At 35.8% G+C, this 21,355-nt stretch overlaps 1 protein-coding gene across 1 annotated transcript in view; it reads right to left on the bottom strand.

Annotated features, from left to right (window-relative positions):
- LOC121428188 overlaps window positions 1-18,120 on the bottom strand; it is a 66,008-nt gene extending 47,888 nt beyond the window's left edge. The window contains exons 1-2 of the mRNA XM_041624793.1: window positions 17,759-18,120; window positions 12,727-12,813 (exon numbers count right to left, since the gene is read on the bottom strand). Coding sequence (XP_041480727.1) covers window positions 12,727-12,813; window positions 17,759-18,025 — 354 coding nt within the window. The 5' untranslated portion in view covers window positions 18,026-18,120. The remainder of the gene's footprint in view (window positions 1-12,726; window positions 12,814-17,758) is intronic.
- Between the last annotated feature and the right edge of the window lie 3,235 nt (window positions 18,121-21,355).

Raw genomic sequence — 21,355 nt, 5'->3', positions numbered from 1 at the left:
AAAACAATGGATTATCCTATTGGGCTTTGTACAGGCCAATATGGCGCCAAAAAGGACCCCCCACAAAGGGAAGGAGGGGTCTGAAAATTTGACCCCCATCGTTTTTGGTCTAAGGGGACCCTATTGAAGCCAAAACAACCAAAAAATCAATTTTGGCACGCTAGTCCTACGGGATGACACACCATACCGCACTACACTGAAGCCAAGGTCTCTTCTTAAATAATTACACCTTGCATATGTATGCTCTCTTTGACCTCTCTCTTTACTTTGATATTTACATTGCAAGTGAGTGTTTACATAAGGCAGGACACAGGAGGTGGTTTCAAGCCGCCTCCATCATAAGAATTCTCATTAAATTACCAGAACTTTTTTAGGCTTAAAAATACCCATTAATTATTTCTGCATTTACACCGCCCTGAAACATACCCTTCGGATAAGTTCCTGAAGTTACGAGCATGCGCAGTATGGTCTGATAAGCAAGGAAGGCACGAGATTCAAAATCACTAGCTCAGCAGCCACCCACGCCCAACTACAAACTGGGCTAAAAGTTCCCGGAAAATTGCTTTCACATTGCCTAAATACCTGCAACCTTGGAAAAATCCCCGCGAAAGTTTTCGTAATGTTGACAAGTACATGTACCTATTATTTAGCGGGTATTTTCTTTTGGGGAGATTACGCGTAATTTGCTTTCACGTTGCCAATATTACCTGGTATTTTTTGATCGGGGTAAATTTCACCAAGAGAAAATACCCGAAACTGACAAACTTCGAGGTGGTCTGAAACCACCTAGTAGTGCTCAAAAGTTGGTGAACCCCAACAGTATAATGGACATACAGTACAGGCTGTACTTCAAGCATCAAGTTCTGCCATGTTTTACATGTAGATATTCAATTGTGAAGTCAGGTGATACAATATTACATTTCAAGAAAGTTTGTTTCTAAAGACTCGCCAAATATTTTTTTTTGCCATTTTCTACATTGAGCACTCAGCATGAAGAAGTGCATTTTTTGGGTGAGGTTCACTACAAACTCAGGGCATGTCAGTACAATACATGTAGGTGTGGGGGGTATTAGCTTTATCTTGCTATAATTTTTATACAGACATCTTTCACTGACCCCTGTCCACAAACATGTGAGCTAAGTCTCCATAAAATGAAGACTGATTTACACCCGCTTCATCTATTTTTCATTTGGCACTCAAATTTTTCGTAATTGTCTGGGAATGATAACTGAAGTATTTTTCTTTATTATGAAAGCATAAGGAAACAAAATAGCAAACATAACATACATTATAGACTGGTTCTGCTCCCATATACATGTAACTTTAGCACAGAGTTAGACTGTGGTCCAAGTTAAACCTGACTTCAGAATACAGGCCCAGCGGCCCACTTAAATTGTCCCCAGCACCTCCTGACTTGTCTTAATGTGAGAGGGAGTTTGTTCTGGACATTCCATTGAGGATGCAACAGTGGATGCCGTGGCGGACCATGACAAGGAGACAGTACGGAGCTTTCTATCCGCACACCGAACGTTAGAGCTCTACGAGTTAACTGGTGCGTATCGAGGTTGTGCAGACCTCGTTCGTTCTCTCGTAGAAGCGCTTTCGATTTTCACTACGGGGCCCTCGGCGATATCACGTTACAAAGTGTTCAGATCAGGTGACCAAATTTACATCGTATGCGCTGAATCCATCCAAAATGGCGAACACAGAGATGCCAAGTTCAAAGACCAGCTATGCATGAGATTTTCTGTGAATCTGAGTGAGATCATAGACATTGTGTACAATGTAGGCCTATATGGGGATAGGCTGTGATAGTCGCGTGAGACAGAGATTTGAGGGGATGAACAAGAGTCCAAAATGCTTGAGTCTCACGCATAATGCGTGAGACTTGGTAGCTCTGCAAACATCAGGCGCCGGCACAGGCTCAACTTACACAGACCTAGAGATATTTCTTTAAAATTCTAACTTTTGTTAGGCCTAAGTTAGTTCAAGTAGTTCTTCTACTTCCTGTTACTGCAGGCAAGACAAACTCCTCAATCGGGATATAATTGCTGCAGGCTAAGAAAATACTGAGCCTACAGTGCCAAGTATTTTCTTTAAAATAACCATAAACACAAAATTCAATCCTAACAATGTTCATAAACGAAATACCCGCGTTGCATCGATAGCTAAAAGTATATTGGCCAAGGCTCCACATTAACTTTTTTTGGTGGTGGCCCGTTCGGGCCACCAATACCTTCAAATAATTTTTTTTGGTGGCCCATAAGTAAAGTTTGGTGGCCCAAAAAATATAAAGAAAAACATTAATTATAAATGAATAGGGCATAAAACAAACTAAAATATCATGTAGTCACTACCACGTACCACTATATGTAAATCGTGCTTGCTGACGCTGTTATACTACTTTGCTTATTTTGTGGTAATTCATAAAACCTAGATTATGCAGGCCCCAAATCCAGTTTATTTTCTCTTTTCCAGCATATTATAGCAGGAGAAAATCACAGAAAAATATGCTGCAGAATTAGAACAATGTGTAAAAGGGGGAAATATAAAAAGAAATTAGAAGAGTATATTGAAAAAAAAATTGTAAAAATGAATAAGTGAAATAAAACAAAAGAAAAAATGAAGAAAGAAAAAAAAAGAAGAGGAAAAAAAATGAGAAAAAGAAGAGGAAAAAAAATAAGAAAAAAAAGAAAATGTAAGAAAAATGAAGACAAAATTATCAAAAAATGGGGAAAATTATTATTATTCAGTAGAAAGATGTTCTTTATCAGGCATATTCAATGGGAAGGGGTATAAATGGTTTAACCACTGTAAAAAAAATGAAAGAAAAAAAATAAAACGGCAAAAGTTATCTTGAAAAAAACAGTGAGAAAATTCCTTCCCTATATTTGACAAAATGATGGGAAAAAAATCACATTTCATATCAATGAAATGCCTTCCCAAAGTATTTACTTCCTTAAGAGTGGTTTAAGAAGTCATTTATAAACAAGAAAGAAAGAAGCTGTCTATTCATTTTTGGCTAGAAGAGACACAGCGTCGAAATAAACCAAATATCAACATACATACAAATGCACATGTGGGACTGTGATGTACTCACCTATGTGTTTTATGTGTATTAATGCATTTGGAAATCGGTCTTTTTGAGTCAAAAGAAAGGTCATAATTCCTCCTTTTAATGCTTGCAAATGATCAGGTTTCAGTAATATGGACTGTAGAAGGGCATTTCATTGGTGTAAAATGTGACTTTGACGTAGATTTTCAAAGTTCTGGGGAAGATTTCTTAGCAGTAACATTTCATATCGCAGCTCCCTGAGTCTGGATAGTCTGCAAGCGCACGGCTAGCTGCAGTGGTTTCATGCATGCAAAGCTCACCCAGACAGCCGGCTGAATAATAGTTACTAGTCCAGGATAGGCCCCATAGAAACTTGACCAAACCTTGTTTTTTTATATATACAATATTTTTTGATGGTTTCTTGTCAATTCGAGGGTGCTGATTACGAATCTGGATGATGCCACTCGTGTAACCTTGAGCATTTTTCGCAAATTGGCAAAATCCAATATGGCCGCCAAAATATGCAAATTACCCATAAAAATCCTAAAATTGTCCGCACATTGGCTATGGAATGAAAGCGTGTGGCACGATTAAAATACACTCTGAAAAAATGATTTTTGACAAAATATTTATTTTCCTGATATTCAAAATGGCCGCCATAGTCCATTGTATACTCTATTATGTACAATATGAATAGGGAAAACTAATTTTTACAAAAATGAGCACTAAACCGCAAAAATCGCGATGTATGAACGAAGTAAAATATGCAAATCATCATTACTAACGAGATATATCATGTATTATGTAATAAATGGGAACATCTCTGTATTTTGATATCTAAAATGGCCGCCACTGGCCCAAACAGTATTGCATACAATGGCAATGGGGGCCAAAAAATTCAGAAGAGTAATCACTGAAATGCATATTATTAAGATTAAATGAGTGGAATACTGACTAAAAGTATAATTGTTAACGAAATATATTATTAATATGCCATGTATGTGATGAATTTTGTATTTTGATATTCAAAATGGCTGCCAAAGGCCGTAAAAGCATTATCCACAATGAGAAAGTGGGGCAAAGAAATCACAAGTGTGATCACTAAAATGCATATATATGTGATAAATTAATGGGATACTGTTTAAAAGCATATTTTCTAACGAAATATATCATTCAGGTTTAAAGTTTGTGTTAAATACTGTATTTTTACTTTCAAAATGGCCGCCAGAGACATTAACAGTATTATGCACAATGCAAAGTGGGAAACCAATATTCACAGGAGTGAGCACCATAAATGCAGGTATTAGTGATCTATGAGTAAAATATTGTCTGAAAGCGTGATTTATATTAAGAGATATCATTTATTATGCCAGATAGGTGATAAATACTGTTATTGGAAAGTCAAAATGGCCGCTACAGGCCCTTACGATATTATGCACAATGTGAATGGGAACAAATTATTTCATCAGAATTTGGCTTTGCTTGGCCAAAATGGTGATGTATGAGTGAGTACTAAAATGCATGTTATAAGATAAACGAGTGGAAAACTGACTAAAAACATCATTGTTAATGTGCCATTTATGTGATAAATGCTGTATTTTGACATTCAAAATGGCCGCCATAATCCCTATATTTATCATGTACATTGCGAATGGAGAAAGTCATTTTCACAAGAGTGAGAATCATAAAATGCATATGACTGTGATATACGAGTAAAAATACTGTCTTAAACATGATTTCTAACTAAATACATCATATATTGGTTGTGGAGGTTATAAATGCTGTACTTTGAAATCCAAAATGGCTGCCATAGGTCCTAAAAGTATTATTATTGTAACGTTGGACATAAATAATTTTGACAAAATTTGGCTTTGTTTGACTCTATATATTGCCTATAATTGTGAAATCTGATGCAAGGGTGAAATATTGTCTAACACCATGGTTTGTAACGAAATATATCATAATGTTGTGTATTTAAGGTGATAAACACTGCATTTTTAAATCGAAAATGGCCAACAAAAGCCCTCATCGTATAATATACAATTTGGGTGGAGACAAATAATGTTCACAAAAAGAGCATATGGCAGCCATTTTGAATGTTGTAATACAGTATTTATCACCTAAATTACATAAGAGATGATATATTTTGTTATAAATCATGTTTTCAGACGATATTTCACTCATACATCACCATTTGGCCAAGCAAAGCCAAATTCTGATCAAATAATTTGTTCCATTCACATTGTGCATAATATCTTAAGGGCCTGTAGCGGCCATTTTGACTTTCCAATAACAGTATTTATCACCTAACTGGCAGAATAAATGATATCTATAAATAGAAATTATGCTTTCAGACAACATTTTACTCATAGATCACTAATACTTGCATTTATGGTGCTAATATTGGTTTCCCACTTTGCATTGTGCATAATACCGTTAATGTCTCTGGCGGCCATTTTGAAAGTGAAAATACAGTATTTAACACAAACTTTAAACCTGAATGATATATTTTGTTAGAAAATATGTTTTTTAAACAGTATCCCATGAATCTATCACATATATATGCATTATAGTGATCACTCTTGCGATTTCTTTGCCCCTCTTTCTCATTGTGTATAATACTTTCAGGGCCTTTGGCAGCCATTTTGAATATCAAAATACAACATTCATCACATACATGGCCTATTAATAATATATTTCGTTAACAATTATGCTTTTAATCAGTATTCCACTCGTTTAATCTTAATAATATGCATTTTAGTGATCACTCTTTTGAGTTTTTGGCCCCTATTGCCATCGTACGCAATACTGTTTGGGCCAGTGGCGGCCATTTTAGATATCAAAATACAGAAATCTTCCAATTTATGATATAATAAATGATATATCTCGTTAGTAATAATGATTTGCATATATCACCTCGTTCATACATCGCGATTTTTTTGCGGTTTAGTGCTCACTTTTGTGAAAGCTAGTTTTCCCTATTTATATTGTACATAATAGAGTATACAATGGACTATGGCAGCCATTTTGAATATCAGGAAAATAAATATTTTGTCAAAAATTATTTTTTCAGGGAGTATCTCACTCCTGCCACACAATTTCATGCATTTCGTAGCTAATGTGCGGACAATTTTAGGATTTTTATGGGTAATTTGCATATTTTGGCGGCCATATTGGATTTTACCAATTTGCGGAAAATGCTCAAGGTTACATGAGTGGCATCATTCAGATTCGTAATCAGCACCCTCGAATTGACAAGAAACCATCAAAAAAATATTAAAAAAAACAAGGTTACGCCTCTTCTATCCTGGACTATACTGTATGCTAGCTGTAGGCCTACATACCATCATGACTATGCAATCTTTGTGTGTAGATTAACAAAAAAGGCGCATGACAAATTTTCTTGCAATTTGAACTGTAGTAAGTTGATAAATGCGAGTCGGCGAGTAGAGATGATGAGTCAAATCTACTACTCATCATCTCTACTCGCCGACTCAAGCCAGCATCTCCTCATCAGCTCTACTACTCAAGCTGTTCTCACTCAACATTCCTTCTGGTTTACAGTCCTTTTCAGGACTATTTTCAAGAAAGAATACTCTATTCTCAAATCTCCACTTTCTCGCCTATCCACTTCTTCTCTTCTTCTATCCACTGTTTCTACAACACTCCACATGGTGTACCGTAAACCACATCAGCAATTGTACATGCCACCATGCAAACCTTCAAACAACATTTGATTATTATTACGTCCAAGTTTCATGAATCAGATCCAAAAACTCTTAAAGTTTTGATTGTAATCGCAACAGATACCCCCAATTAGCACTAAACTGCAAAAAATCGCAATGAATGAATATGCAAATCATTAAGCAAACAAGATATCATTTATTATGTCATATATGGGGAAAATGCTGTATTTTAATATCTGAAATAGCCGCCACTGGTCCAAAGAGTATCGTGTACAATGGCAATGGCTGCGGCCAAAATAAATTGCAAGATCGAGCATTAAAATGCATCTGATAAACGAGTGGAATACTGACTAAAAACATGATTGTTCGAAATACATTATTAATATGCCAGATTATAAATGTTGTATTTTGACATTCAAAATGGCCTCCATAGGCCTTTTATTTTCATGTACAATGTGAGTGGAGAAACTAATTTTCACAAGAGTGAGAAACATAAAATAAATATAACTGTGATATATGAGTCAGTAAAAATATTGTCCTCAACATGATTTTTAACTAAATACATCACACATTGGTAGTGGAGGTAATGCTGTACTTTGAAAACCAAAATGACTGCCATAAGTCCTAAAAGTATTGTGTACATTGTAACATGGGACATACTGTATAATTTTGACAGAATTTGGCTTTGTTTGACTCTAAATATTGCATATAATAGTGAATCGTGATGTAAGGGTGAAATATTGTCTAAAACCATGGTTTCTAGCAAGATATATCATGTTGTGTACATGTATAATTAAGGTGATAAATGCTGCATTCTTAAGTTGAAAATGGCCACCATAGGCCCTTATCGTATAATATACAATTTGAGTGGAGACAAATAATGTTAACAAAAAGGGCATATGGCAGCCATTTTGAATGTTGAAATAACAGTATTTATCACCTAACTGGCAGAATAAATGATATCTTAATAGAAATTATGATTTCAGACAGTATTATTCATAGATCACTATTACGTGCATTTATGGTGCTAACTCCTGTGAATATTGGTTTCCCACTTTGCATGAAAGGGGAAGTTCACCCTGACAAAAAGTTTATTATAAAAATAGCGGAAAAAATAATAAAAAATATTGCCGAAGGTTTGAGAAAAATTCATCAAGTAATTAAAAAGTTATTAGAATTTCAATTACGTGTATTTGATTTGTGACGTCATATGCGAGCAGCAATCCTACATGTACATAGCGAATGGTAAAAAAACAATGAAATGTCATTTTCTCAGAAAATTGAAAATGGTTTTCACTGAACCTTTTGTATATCAATAGACAGATCATTTCACACCCGATCATGAATAGAAAACAAAATTAAGTCATCAGGAACCATACAAAATTTTAAATTCATGCATTTTGTATTACATTTCACATGGGGCATCTGCTCGTTTATGACGTCACAAATCCAAAACTTTGAACTCTAATAACTTTCTTACTCTTTAATGGATTTTCCTCAAACCTTCACCAATATTTTTTACTATTTTTTCTGCTATTTTTACAACAAAGTTTTCTTCCGAGTGAACTTCCCCTTTAATACTGCTAATGTCTATGGCGGCCATTTTGAAAGTCAAAATACAGAATTTAACACAAACTTGAAACCTGAATGATATATTTCGTTAGAATATATGATTTTAGACAGTATCCCATTAATTTTAATCACACATATATGCATTTTAGTGCTCTCTCAAGATTGTGATTTCTTTGCTCCTCTTTCTCATTGTGCATAATACTTTCAGGGCCTTTGGCAGCCATTTTGAATATCAAAATAAAACATTCATCACATACTGTACATGGCATATTAATGATATATTTCGTTAACAATTATGTTTTTAGTCAGTATTACACTCGTTTAATCTTAATAATATGCATTTTAGTGATCACTCCTGTGAATTTTTGGCCCTCATTTGCAATTATACGCGATACTGTTTGGGCCAGTAGCGGCTATTTTAGATATCAAAATGTTCCCATACATGTGTATGTGACATAATAGATGATATATCTCGTTAGCAATGATGATTTGCATATACATTACTTTGTTCATACATCGCGATTTTTTTGCAGTTTAGTGGTAATTTTTTTAAAATCAGTTTTCCCTATTCATATTGTACATATTGAGTATACATGTATAAGCGCCTATGGCGGCCATTTTGAATATCAGGAAAATAAATATTTTGTCAAAAATATTTTTCAGAGAGTATTTCACTCCTGCCACACAATTTCATGCATTTCATAGCCAATGGGTGGACAATTTTAGGATTTTCATGGGTAATTTGCATATTTTGGCGGCCATATTGGATTTTGTCAATTTGCGGAAAATGTTCAAAGGTTACACGAGTGGCATCATCCAGATTCGTAATCAGCACCCTCGAATTGACAAGAAACGGTTCACCATCAAAAATATTGTAAAAAAACAAGGTTATGCCTCTTCTATCCTGGACTATATTTATCATACATGTGAAATCATTATCATCATTACTACTATTTGAGGAGACCAACTGAATATGAACCATAGCTTACAGGTTGGAGTTCATATGCGGCTATAGTCTGCAAACTGAGACCCCAATCAACAAGTCCACCTGGAAAGCAATCTTTTCATGTTGCTTATCAAAGTTCCCACTTGCATTCAATACAAATTCAGATTTAGAGAAGCTACAGTTCTGATTAATACATGTATCTTTGGTGGTCTGAAAAATCAGACTACTTTTGCATGCTCTAGGATTACAAGATTGGGAGTAACATAATGTATGACTGAAAACTGGGGAGTCTCTTGTTAAATGCTAGATGGTGTATCATTCCTATTTCAAACAATTTTGGGCACAACTGGAGACTGTTATCGTATCAAAGGTAAAAACAGAAACTTCTGAATATCATTCTGATTCTGTCAGGCACAGTAGCAGCTAACAGTAACAGTAACCTTTTTGAGGAAAAAGATTTGTGACAAGCATCCAAAAAGTTTTTTAACAAAGGACTTGACCAATATTTTATCCACAAATACCATTTCATTTGACTTTAATTACATCTGTAAAATTTACCCCATATTTTCACCCCCATAATTTACATGTACATGTATTCATTCATTCTCTGACTCGCTACATTGCTGTAGGGACATGGAGCAGCAGACTCGGTTCACTGAATCTGTTGTTCCTTGCCTCTGCAGGCGTCAAGCACGTAAAACATTCCCCATAGACTTGTGTGTAAAAATGGCACTTTGAAAAAAAAATCATAATAAAAATAACCAGAAATAGACCAGTTCGTAGTTACTTCATGGACAATTTTGGTCAGATGACCTTTCATTTATTTCATCATGATAGGCATATTTCAAAGCAAGATATTACGTAAGCTTGCCTTACATAGCAGGATGAAGAAATTGAATATACCAGGTGACTAGAATAGCACACCAATGAACACTTTATAAAGGTATTTATTGTATTCCTACTTTGAATGCATATCATAGCATGTTGCACAATGTACTTGGGAAACTGTGAATATACCAGTCGTTCGTAGACGCATTGTTGTGTTTTTGTGGATGCAAATGAAGACTATTCAAAAGAATATATGAATAATCAAGACATCAAAGATGGTGCTTGTCTCATCAGATTTTAAACCACCAAGTCACTTTAGTCCAAATGACCTTCCTCTGATTATGCGTAGAATCTTTTGATCATGCGCAGAAAGGAACTACGAACTGGCTTAATAGAGGGTCGAATGCTTACTACCAGGATATATATCTGACATTCCATATCTGTCCAGAGAAGGGTATCGTAGCCAGCTCATTTTAAAAATAAATCGCCATTTATGATAACTCTGATGGGATCAAAGTTATCAACTGAAATAGTAAAATAGCCTTTATTCTTCCGCCAGTCAAAAAATTGTTCCAAAGTCATTTTATATCTTCCCATTTGGGCAAAGGAAGTTCAGTAGTTACCATTTCTAGAATCAGTGTTAGATTTTTAATTATATTCATATGCTTTTGTCAATCAGCAATATCAAATTTTAAAAAATTAGAATGGGTTGGGTCGAACAAATATCTTTAGCCCTCCTGATGGGCTTGTGGCACCACTGGGTGAGAATGTCCAACTTGTTTACAGGTAGAGGCCAGTTGGTCCATTACCATTAGGCATGGTCATAACTCAAGAAGTTTTCCTTTTGATAATATTTCTCTCTTTTTTGGTAAAATAATCTGTCTGGTTTATTGAGATATCTTTTATATCACCATTTTCTGCTAACCATAAACCCCCCCCAAAAAAAAAACATGTTGTGTGGACATATTCCACAAAGTCAGTGATCCACGTACAACAGCGAACCCCCCAAAAAATTGTGAGATGAAGAGATGAGATGGATGAAATGGGGGTAGGGTGATATTGGACTGATTATCATAGAATCAAACAATAGGGATAGGGTTACAGTGTACAAAATCGAACCCTGGCATCGAACGTCTAGCTACTAACAGCCTGCATCCCTTCCCTACATGGCCACAACTACGCCAGAGCTTCGGCGGAGAGGGACACCATTACTCCGCTAAACTACCGTTAGCATCAGCTACAATTTGAATTGATTGGGCAAAAACCACCGCGCAGTGATGATTCGCCGGGGAAAAAATGATACATATTTTTAGCAGATGGATGAATCTACGTGTAATAGCTATTATTTCTAATCTGTATTTCATGATACAATGAACTAAAATAACATATTTTTTTCAAAAAAATTACCTCATATGGTGAAGCCATTTCGTTGATATCACTAGCAGACAGTTGCAAGTGTACATGGGCGCAATTCTTTTTTTACCCAAATTTCAGTGCACATCCTCATTCACGAATATTTATGGTTATTAAAACTCAGGGGGGGGGGCGTTTCATCAAACAATTAGTGGGTGGTTAACAACCTGAGTTTTCTAAAGTCATTATGCAATCCATTTTTCAATCTCAGGTAGCCAACCTGAGAAAACTACGGAACCTACATGTAAGTTTTCAACCTTAGAAATCTCAGGTTAGAAAAAAAAGTTTTATGCAGCGGGCCCCTGTTGTAATTAGGCTCATGGAACCTGTAGTGGTGTAGCATGCTAGAGATTGCTGAATATGGAAAATGGATAATCAGTATTCTGATTTGTTTTATGTTGGTCATTTTATGTTTTAACTGATATGTTGAATATATTTCTTTTCTTTTTCCTCTACGATTGTGCAACGTTAACTTAATAGTGGCAGTAGAGGCCAAATTATTGAGTTTTGACTTTTGAAAGGAAAATATTTTGAATCTGAAAATGAACGGAGCTCCTCAGCCAATCAAAATCAAGTAAAGTTGCCAGATCTCAAAAATTTTCATACAACAAATGTGATGAAACGATCTCCAGCATTGATCATCATTTGTCAAAATTTGATTAGAGTCGTCTCCAGCATTGATCATCATTTGTCAAAATTTGATTAGGGTTGTCTCCAGCATTGATCATCATTTGTCAAAATTTGATTAGAGTTGTCTCCAGCATTGATCATCATTTGTCAAAATTTGATTAGGGTTGTCTCCAGCATTGATCATCATTTTCAAAATTTGATTAGGGGCGTAAGAAATTAAAACCCACTCTCTTGGCAACCTGGAAAAATTTGGGGTATCTCATTCAGGTCAACAGTTGTGCAAAATGTCATGTATACAGTTTACAAAATACTTTATGAAAAACCCCTATAAAGTCTAGGTCTAGTACCATAAAGCCGAGAGACTGATCCAAGGGGCTGATTTTTGTGATTGATAATAATCAATGCAATCAACCATAAAAATCGTCTCTACTATCAATTTCTAATATGAAAGACTCCCTCTAATTTAGATGTTGGTCTCACCCAGGGCAAAAATTAAAGTGTTTTTTTTTCTTGGACTACTTTTTTAGGGCATTTTTGTGGCAGTTTACCCCCAGCCCCCATGTACATGTAATTTTTTTCCCTGGTCTCACTCTCACCTTGATGCGCAAAAGAAGGTTGACAACATCAAAAAGACGACAGCTGATTAGAAGCTCAACCAACTCTGTCCATTCCATCTCATTGAACTGTGAAAAAAATGAAGAACAATTGTCAATGATTCTGAAAATTCTGTTTTCACACTAAATTTATTAAAATATATTGTACAATCACCAGAGAGCTCTTAAGAAAGGACAGGACAAAGACAGGAGGGGACATGGTTGTATGCAGATTTTTTTTTTTTTTTTGGGGGGGGGAACACGCATGTTTCAAAAACTCAATTAAGCGAGTGAGTAAACTGACCAAGCAGAGCGTTGTTGATTTTTCTAGTCTAAAGGATTTTGTGTTCACTTATATGGTTAATTTTGTAAAAATTACCATATTAACCAAAGTAACACAATTTTTCAAAATTAAAGGACAATGGGGGTTGGGGACTTGTGTTTTCATACCTATACACGTTTTTATTGTTTCCAAAATGCCTGGATCATTAAAGGTACATTTTTTATAGATACAGATCTGATAATGTACATGCAGCATGTCCACAAACCTAGACTCAAATCCAATGTTTTGAAGTTATTTTTAAAAAAAATTATCTCTTAATGTGTCCGAAAACATCAGAAAGTCACCAAAGTCAGAGGCTGCCTGAGATATCACTGGACTGCTCACCGAGCTAGTTGAAGCTGATCGATCGCACAAAACACCCAGCCTAGCTACATGTACATGTAGCTAGCCTGCCGCGCAGGTCGGGGGCCTTGGCACCGTGAGGGTGTATCGTGCATAGTATGCTATGCTGCAACAACAGACTGAGTGAGGTAAATTTCAAGCAAAAACAGCAGAATACAACAAAAGTGGATTCGTTAGAGGCCGTTAAAACCCAGTGGAAGGATATCTTCACAATGCTCAATGAATGGTGTGCTAAACTGCTTTCTTTTCTCTTTTTTTCACAAAAGTAGACAAAAATAATGAGGAGATGGATGATGGGGAGGGAAAAAATTCAAAAGTGCACCGAGATCAGCTCAAAGTACTAAGACATTACAAGATTTTTGTTTTTTCTGAAAATACAATCGATCGATGAAACCAAGGAGATATCGTTCTGTCTAGAGTGATATCCCCTTGATGAAACAAATAAGACAAAATTGGTGAATAAACACGTAGCTTATTACGTGACGATCTTGCAGAAAAGATTGTTTTATCTATAGATCAGAACAACGATATGGATCAAATCACCTGATCAGAACAAATCATGTGACCAGACCTAGTGCGCGCGCGTACTGTACGTGCATGTCACAACCTTTTTCCTCCCCGTCTGACTCCAACGAAAAAATCGGGTAAAGTTGAAATGATTTCCTATTTTGGGATTTTTTCCCCACGTAGCTGTATATTTTTTTCATTTGGTTAACGAAATATGTTTATAAAGGAAATAGTGGCAGAGGTTTTAGTACATAACAATTACGAAAAAGATGAAAAACTTCATCGAATTAAACCAAACTAATCTAGGTTTCTGTAGAAGCTCGTCGTAGCGAAGAGAAGGACACGCTGGGCTGTGGAAGCCCATCGAACGCAAAGGGTTAATTTATAAAACCAATTAACTTTTGAATAACTGGTGATCCTTTCTTGTGGTAGGCCTTAGACTAAATATTGCCAATTATAGAGCAAAAGTCGCTCTTCATTTCCCAAAAGCTTATTTTATGAAACACCCACAGCACGACCATGATGACTAAAAATTGACAAGTTTTAAAAGGTAAAGTCCACTTAAGAAATATGTTGATTTGAATCAATAGAGAAAAAATTAGACGAGCACAATGCTGAAAATTTCATCAAAATCAGATGTAAAGTAAGAAAGTTACGACATTTCAAAGTTTTGCTTATTGTTAACAAAACAGTTATATGAACGAGCCAGTTGCATCCAAATGAGTCGCTGATGTCACTCACTATTTGTTTTGTTTTTTATTGTTTTAATTATACAATATTTCAATTTTTACGACTTTGACCATTAGGACCTCCTTGCCTGAAGCACAAAATGTTAAAATAATGGAATTCCATGTGTTCAGAGAGGAATGAAACTTCATTTCACATGAAAATGACGGGAAAATAAAAATAAATCATATTTTATATAATAAAATGCAAAAGAAATAGTGAGTGGGTGATGTCATCAGTTCCTCATTTGCATAACGACCGAGATGGGCATGTATAACTGTTTTGTGAAAAGAAGCGAAAAGAAGTGAAAAGAACTTTAAAATGCCGTAACTTTCTTATTTTACATCCGATTTTGATATAATTTTCAGTGTTGTGCTTGTTGAATTTTTCTCTTTTTATTAAAATCAAGTTTTTGTTGGGCTGGACTTGTCATTTAACTTTTTCAGGTTCGTGTTTGCGTCATGATTGTATGGTAGGGTGTCCTAAAGCTGCGCGGGTCCTAAAGCTACGCACCACTCATCGCACATGCAGTTTTTAAGGCAAATGCGCACACCGTTTGTGGAACTGTGACTGTAGAGTGACGAACCATTCCTATTCAAGTTTTCTACATTTTTTCCATACCGTGGGTGAAGAACAATAGAAAACAAGATGGCGGCGTAAACATCAGGCAAGTCTCTTCCTTCTTTTCATGATATTTTTCTCATTTTTTAATGAATTCTTGTCTAAAAATAAAATCCATAGCATAGCTATGTCGGAAATGAAGTTGTATCCCATGTTTGGTTGGAACTACCCCTTATCGACCACCTAATCTTCTAAGAATCGTATCTGTAAAAATATTCATAAATTTTACCCAGTTTTCGTCTCATTTGTGCAGAATATTGAGCAGATCAGATTCCCATGTTTTAGCTCGGCGACTCCGATTCAATCCGCGTATATATTGACAAACTACGAATACGATTTTACATTTGATCATTTGCACCCGTCTTTTGAAACCGACCATCCGCGATACACTGAGTTTACGGCCGATTCTTGTCGCGGTGGCGAAATAATTTTACTCTTCCAAATCAGTTCTATGATGTCAACATGCTAAATGATCGTCTCACTGCTTCCACTGCGAGCTCCGGCACATGATTCGACGATTGACGACGGATATTTGTTCTAAAGCAGTTTCCTATCGGATTTCTTGGTTTTTCAGCAGGGTTTAGGTCTGGTCAATACAATTTTGATTAATTCTACTAAGCTTTACTCTTGTTGCTTCTTTTTTTCTCGTAAAATCGATTCTTACCGTTTCTATGGACACTGCGCCTACTCTCCCGCGCGTATCGTTTGTAATACGCAATAATTTTAACGCGCGCAAGGTAGTCGGTTTCAAAAAAGGTGGTCGATATGTGGTAGTCTCACCATACATGATTTAGATCTAGGGCTAGATCTTTTAGAGAGAAAGCAGAAAATCTCGGGGGCGAATGTCTCAGGTTTTTTGGTGGTACAACACACATGTATAGAAAAGAAGCCCTGGCTTCGTATGAGAGTAGCCTTACGTTAGTAAATGATTTTTACTCTCGACTAGAAGCCTCCTGGCTACTCCAGAGTCCAGGCTAGGCCCAATCTAACCTAGGGAACTCTCTCCTTCTAACCCCGTCTCGATCAGCCATTTTTGTTATGAATCGTAACAAAATGGCCGATCGAGACTGGGGTAGGAGAGAACTTTACGTTTTTTGAGGTTCCAGTTTATGCCCAGATGTCAGGAAAACTGCCACTTGTTAGACCTTCATCCATATCGTGGTAAGTGCTTGATTTTTGTTATAAGTATATATTCGGAGAATTATTTTGACCATACTTCACGCTTCTCCGTGAGGTATGGTAAAACGCACGTACGATCCTGGGCTCCCGACCGCTACGCGGCCGGGAACCCCCTGGGTTAGATCATACACAGTACCGTACTGTACATTAATCCACTTGTTCACTGCTACCACCCAGCCTGTGGGGAATCTACAGATAGGACTATGGTATAATAATAATAACTTGAACTTATATAGCGCTTTTCATGAAATCATATCAAAGCGCTTTACAATGTAGAACATACAAAATATACAAATTAGAAATCATTAAACTAAGAAAAAAAAAAAAAAAAAAAAAAAAAATTCAAGGACACTGTAAATGGGGCGATGTTGGATATGCTTGGGTGACCTAGGCATTTACGTCCGAAAAATCGGCACAATGTACCGTGCTGACCGGTATGATTGCATCTTGAAAGGACAGGGCAAGCGCAACTAGTTGGAACTGAGCTGAAGCTAGCGGTTTGTTTTTGGCGAAGATTTGTTTATATGCCATTTTGATTAGAGTTACGGCAAACTGTACCATAATCATCCCTTTTTCATATTAGAAGGATGCACATGAAAAATATTTCACATATGTATAAATTATTATTGGTAATAATTTTATTATGTGAGAAGTGAGATTTTTATTAATAGAGTAAATGGCGACAATAGTCAAATATGACTAATCGCCACTCAAACCAATATAAGAAGAAGAAGAAGAAGCTTTCTGCCAATGTTGTACAGAGCACACTTTAAAAAATCATTAAAATATCACTTTTGTGACCAAAATTACTCATTTCCATACAGTTGCAATTTATTTTTCATTAGTAACTTGTGAATAATTTTTGTATTCACCAGAGCGCTCAAAAACTTGAATTTGGGGCATATTTTTGGTACGCCCTCTATTGGTGGAAAGTAATTATATGGCAAGAAAACTTTCATTTTTTTATCTCTATTTTCAATTAAGAAAAAAATAATTTAAAGAATCAAATTTAAATATGACTTAAGAGTCAAATCGTATGAATAAAAGGTGTAATGGAGACTGTCAGTGTAAAAAAATCAAGCATTTGCCCCAAAGAAAAAGAGTAAATAAGTAAGCTTAAAAATAAGCCAAACATTGCCACCCTTATTTTGCCACACATGGAGATATTATAAGTGAGAACAAGGTTATATCATAACCTTGTTCATTGATTGAGTGCATAAATCGTTGAAATATTAAAATTGGGATAGTTTTTATTGTTTGAAAACAAAGTGCGTAGCTTTAGGTCCCCCCCCCATCATATATGATGTGTATTCTTACCGTCGTCCCCTCTGTTATCATCATGAGGCGGATAATTTTTGACACAGCCTTCATAACTTTAACCTGATGTCTCCTCCATTCGTGATCTCTCCCCAAAAGCAACTGCACAGCTTCGGCATCTTTTGGGTCCGAGTTCCGTGTCACGCCACGAAATAATTTCCTGACACATTTTGCTCGCGATTTATCTTGATTTGCCAGCGAATCAATCAAGATTTTCATCTGATCCCCGAACTTTGTTGTTCCTCGCTTTTTGTCCTTTCCATTCATGTTTACGTCGTAATTCCTGTCTATCACAACAAGCAATTTCCAATCTCATGAGACATGCTGTTGCTGGTGCCTCACTCAACCAGAATTTTGGTACCGTAAACTATTAACAGGACTAAAACGTGGACTTCGCTCATACTTGGCGACTCCCAAGAAATCGTGAAGTCGCATGTATGGTATGCCAATGTTGTATTGAGCACGCAATCTAAAAATCATTAAAATATCACTTTTGTGACCAAAATTATTAATTTCCATAGAGTTGCAATTCAATTTTCATTAGTAACATGGAATAATTTTCGTATTGACCAGAACGCTCAAAAACTTGAATTTGGGGCACATTTTTCTGTACGTCCTCTATTGGTGACATTTTCATTTTTCAAGCTCTATTTTTAATAAAGAAAAAATAACTTGAAGAATCAAATTTACTTAAGAGTCAAGTTATTTAATGATAACCTGTAATGAAAACTGACAGTGTAAAAAAATCAAGAATTTGTCCAAAAATAAGAGAAAATAATCCAAACATTGTCAACCTCATGTTGCCACATATAGTAACTGAGAACGAGGTTATATCATAAAACCTTGTTCATTGAATGAACGGGCACATGCCAGGCTGTGCATGCTGCTGCTGCTGCTGCTGAACCCAAGCGATATGTCTGATGTGGCAAGACTACGAATTTATGATTCTCAAAAAAAAGGGGGGGGGGCAAGGGCCGGCTTTGCCCCATCTGAATCCGCCAGTACCTGTACAGCTCTCGTCCTCCCCCCATGGATACCATGCGTGACTATACCATGTGTGAGTCGAAAAGCGCTCTAAACACGTATTTTCCATATTCTGAAAATGCACCCCTTGGGCGTGTGAAACCCCTCACTTTAAGGTGAACTCCACCTAAGAAAAATGTTAATTTGAATCAATAGCGAAAAATCAGACAAGCACAATGCTGAAAATATCATCAAAATCGGATGTAAAATAAGAAAGTTATTACAATTTGAAGTTTTGCATATTTTTCACAAAATAGCTATATGCACAATTTTTTTTTATAATTATATGTTTTATTAGGAAATCAATATCAAATCACAAAATTTACAAACAATTTGTCTGATTGACAAAAAATAAAGCTATATGCACAATTTAGTCACGTGCAAATGGGAGAATCGATGATATCCCTCACTCACTATTTCTTTTTTTTTTTTTTTTATTATTTGAATTACAAAATATTCAAATTTTTATAGATTTGACAACAAGGAGCAACTTGACTGAACCATAAAATATTAAACAATGGTTAATTCCACATGTTCGGGGAGAAATCAAACTTTGTTTCATATAGGAAAATGAGGAAAGAATTACAATATTTCATATTCCATATAATAAAGTATATGGGCGGAAATCCCAGGGGGGACAGGGGGGACGTGTCCCCCTACTCAAAATAGTAGGGGGTACACATAATCAAATGTCCCCCCTACTATTTTGGTCTTTTATGATGGTAAGAAATACATCATTCTACATCGAAATAAAACATGTATTTTGGGACTAGTTGGGACGAGATGACCGTACTTTTGATAACCTTTTTTTTTTACTTGTCAAATTTTCCTGCCCCTTGTCCCCATAGGCGGATCCAGGGGGACCGAGCCCCCCCCCCCCCCGCCCCCCTATTGGCGGAGCAAAAAAAGAAAGGGAAAGGAAGAAGGAAAAAAAGAAGAGAAGGACGACGAGTGCATAAAATGAGATGAGGGAAAGACTTGGAAAATAAAAAGAATCTTTCGTGCCACTATATAACATGTATAAGGTGATTTATGTATCTTGTTTAATATGGAGCTCAAATATCAAGTTTGGAAGTCAATATACAAAATATATTTCACCTCGGAAATTGAACTTTCATTATTTTGTGTGACTTACAAATTGATTCATAAAAATTGCTCTTTAAAAATGTCAGTTTTATGGTCTGAATAATAATTGTATCAACATTTGCTGCTTGGGCTGCGCGCTCGCAAATTTTGATTTATCAGGTACCTATTATATTCGTGTATTCGCTAAAATTGTCAAAAATCCCTTTTCAGGTATGATTGTCAAGACGTATCAGCTAGCGCTGCACGCTTGCATTTTGATTGGCTAGTTATGTATGTTTAAATATTGATTATACAACAAACTGCTTAAAAATATATTAACTGATGCATCCTATTCATAATTAAAAAAGTTAAATGTCAAGTTTTTATGCCATAATATCATCAGATTTCGCGCCCTCATTAGGCATTAATAAACATTATATTATTTTAATTATTAAATTGTCCCTTTTCTTTGATCTCGCGCTTAGCAAGAGGAATAGGAAGATAGTCATCATTTTCATGACATGTCGTAAGGATGTAAGGATGTCAAAACTCAAAGTAATAATGAAAATTTTAGCTCTTTTTTTAAAAGTGCGATCCATATCTACCTTACAGTTTTCATACAAAGTGCTTGAAATATAAAGCTGTAATTGACCCATTTTTTCAGATCGGAATTTCAAAGTTTCATGATTAAAAATGTATTTAGAATGCCAAAATTCTAGGTCTTAATACGAAACACGCGCGCGCATGTTTATTCAAATACTGAAATTGTTCTCTGTTTAAATCATTATCCAGTTTCAGATCACAATATCAAATTTTTTCTGCTCGCACTTTGTGCTCGCATTATTAATGTAAGAAAACCCCTTATTACTCATCCTTGTCATGATTTACAAAACATGAACAGAGTTCATGAACATGAACGAAGCGCGAGCAGAAAAAAATAGGTCTAAATCTCGATTTTTTTCTGCTCGCGCTTCGCGCTCGCATCAATTGTTGAATTATATATCTATCCTAGACACAAAAATTGATTGAAAATTTCCATTCTTTCTTTAGAAATTTCAAAATTTTTCAGCTCGCGCTTCGCGCTCGCATTTTTTGATTGTTGAAACATGTAACGCCTTCATGGCTAAGTGCAAGCAGTCCTTAACAGGTACCTTTTCAACAGGTACCAGTTCTAAACTATATAAAAATTTTCTGCTCGCGTTTTAAGCTCACATTATTAATACTCATCCTTTCATGATTTAAAAACATGAATACAGTGTCTCGGTCAGTAAATATTATAGGACTAAATCTCCAAATTTTCCGCTCGCGCTTCACGCTCGCATCAATTGTCTACATGTATACCTGCTTGAGTTACAAAAAGTGCTTAGAATTTCCATACTTAAGGTGAAAATGCCCACAAAAAATCAGCTCGCGCTACGCGCTCGCATTATTTGATTGTTAAATGCTAACTGCAAGCAGTCTTTAACAGGTATCTTTTCCATCAATTCATTTCTGCTCGCGCTTTGCGTT

The sequence above is a fragment of the Lytechinus variegatus genome, chromosome 14 (assembly GCF_018143015.1).
Source record: "Lytechinus variegatus isolate NC3 chromosome 14, Lvar_3.0, whole genome shotgun sequence".
NCBI classification, from domain to species: Eukaryota; Metazoa; Echinodermata; class Echinoidea; order Temnopleuroida; family Toxopneustidae; genus Lytechinus; species Lytechinus variegatus.
The sequence above is the reverse complement of the archived record's forward strand: the minus strand, read 5'-3'. Positions and strand labels throughout refer to the sequence as shown.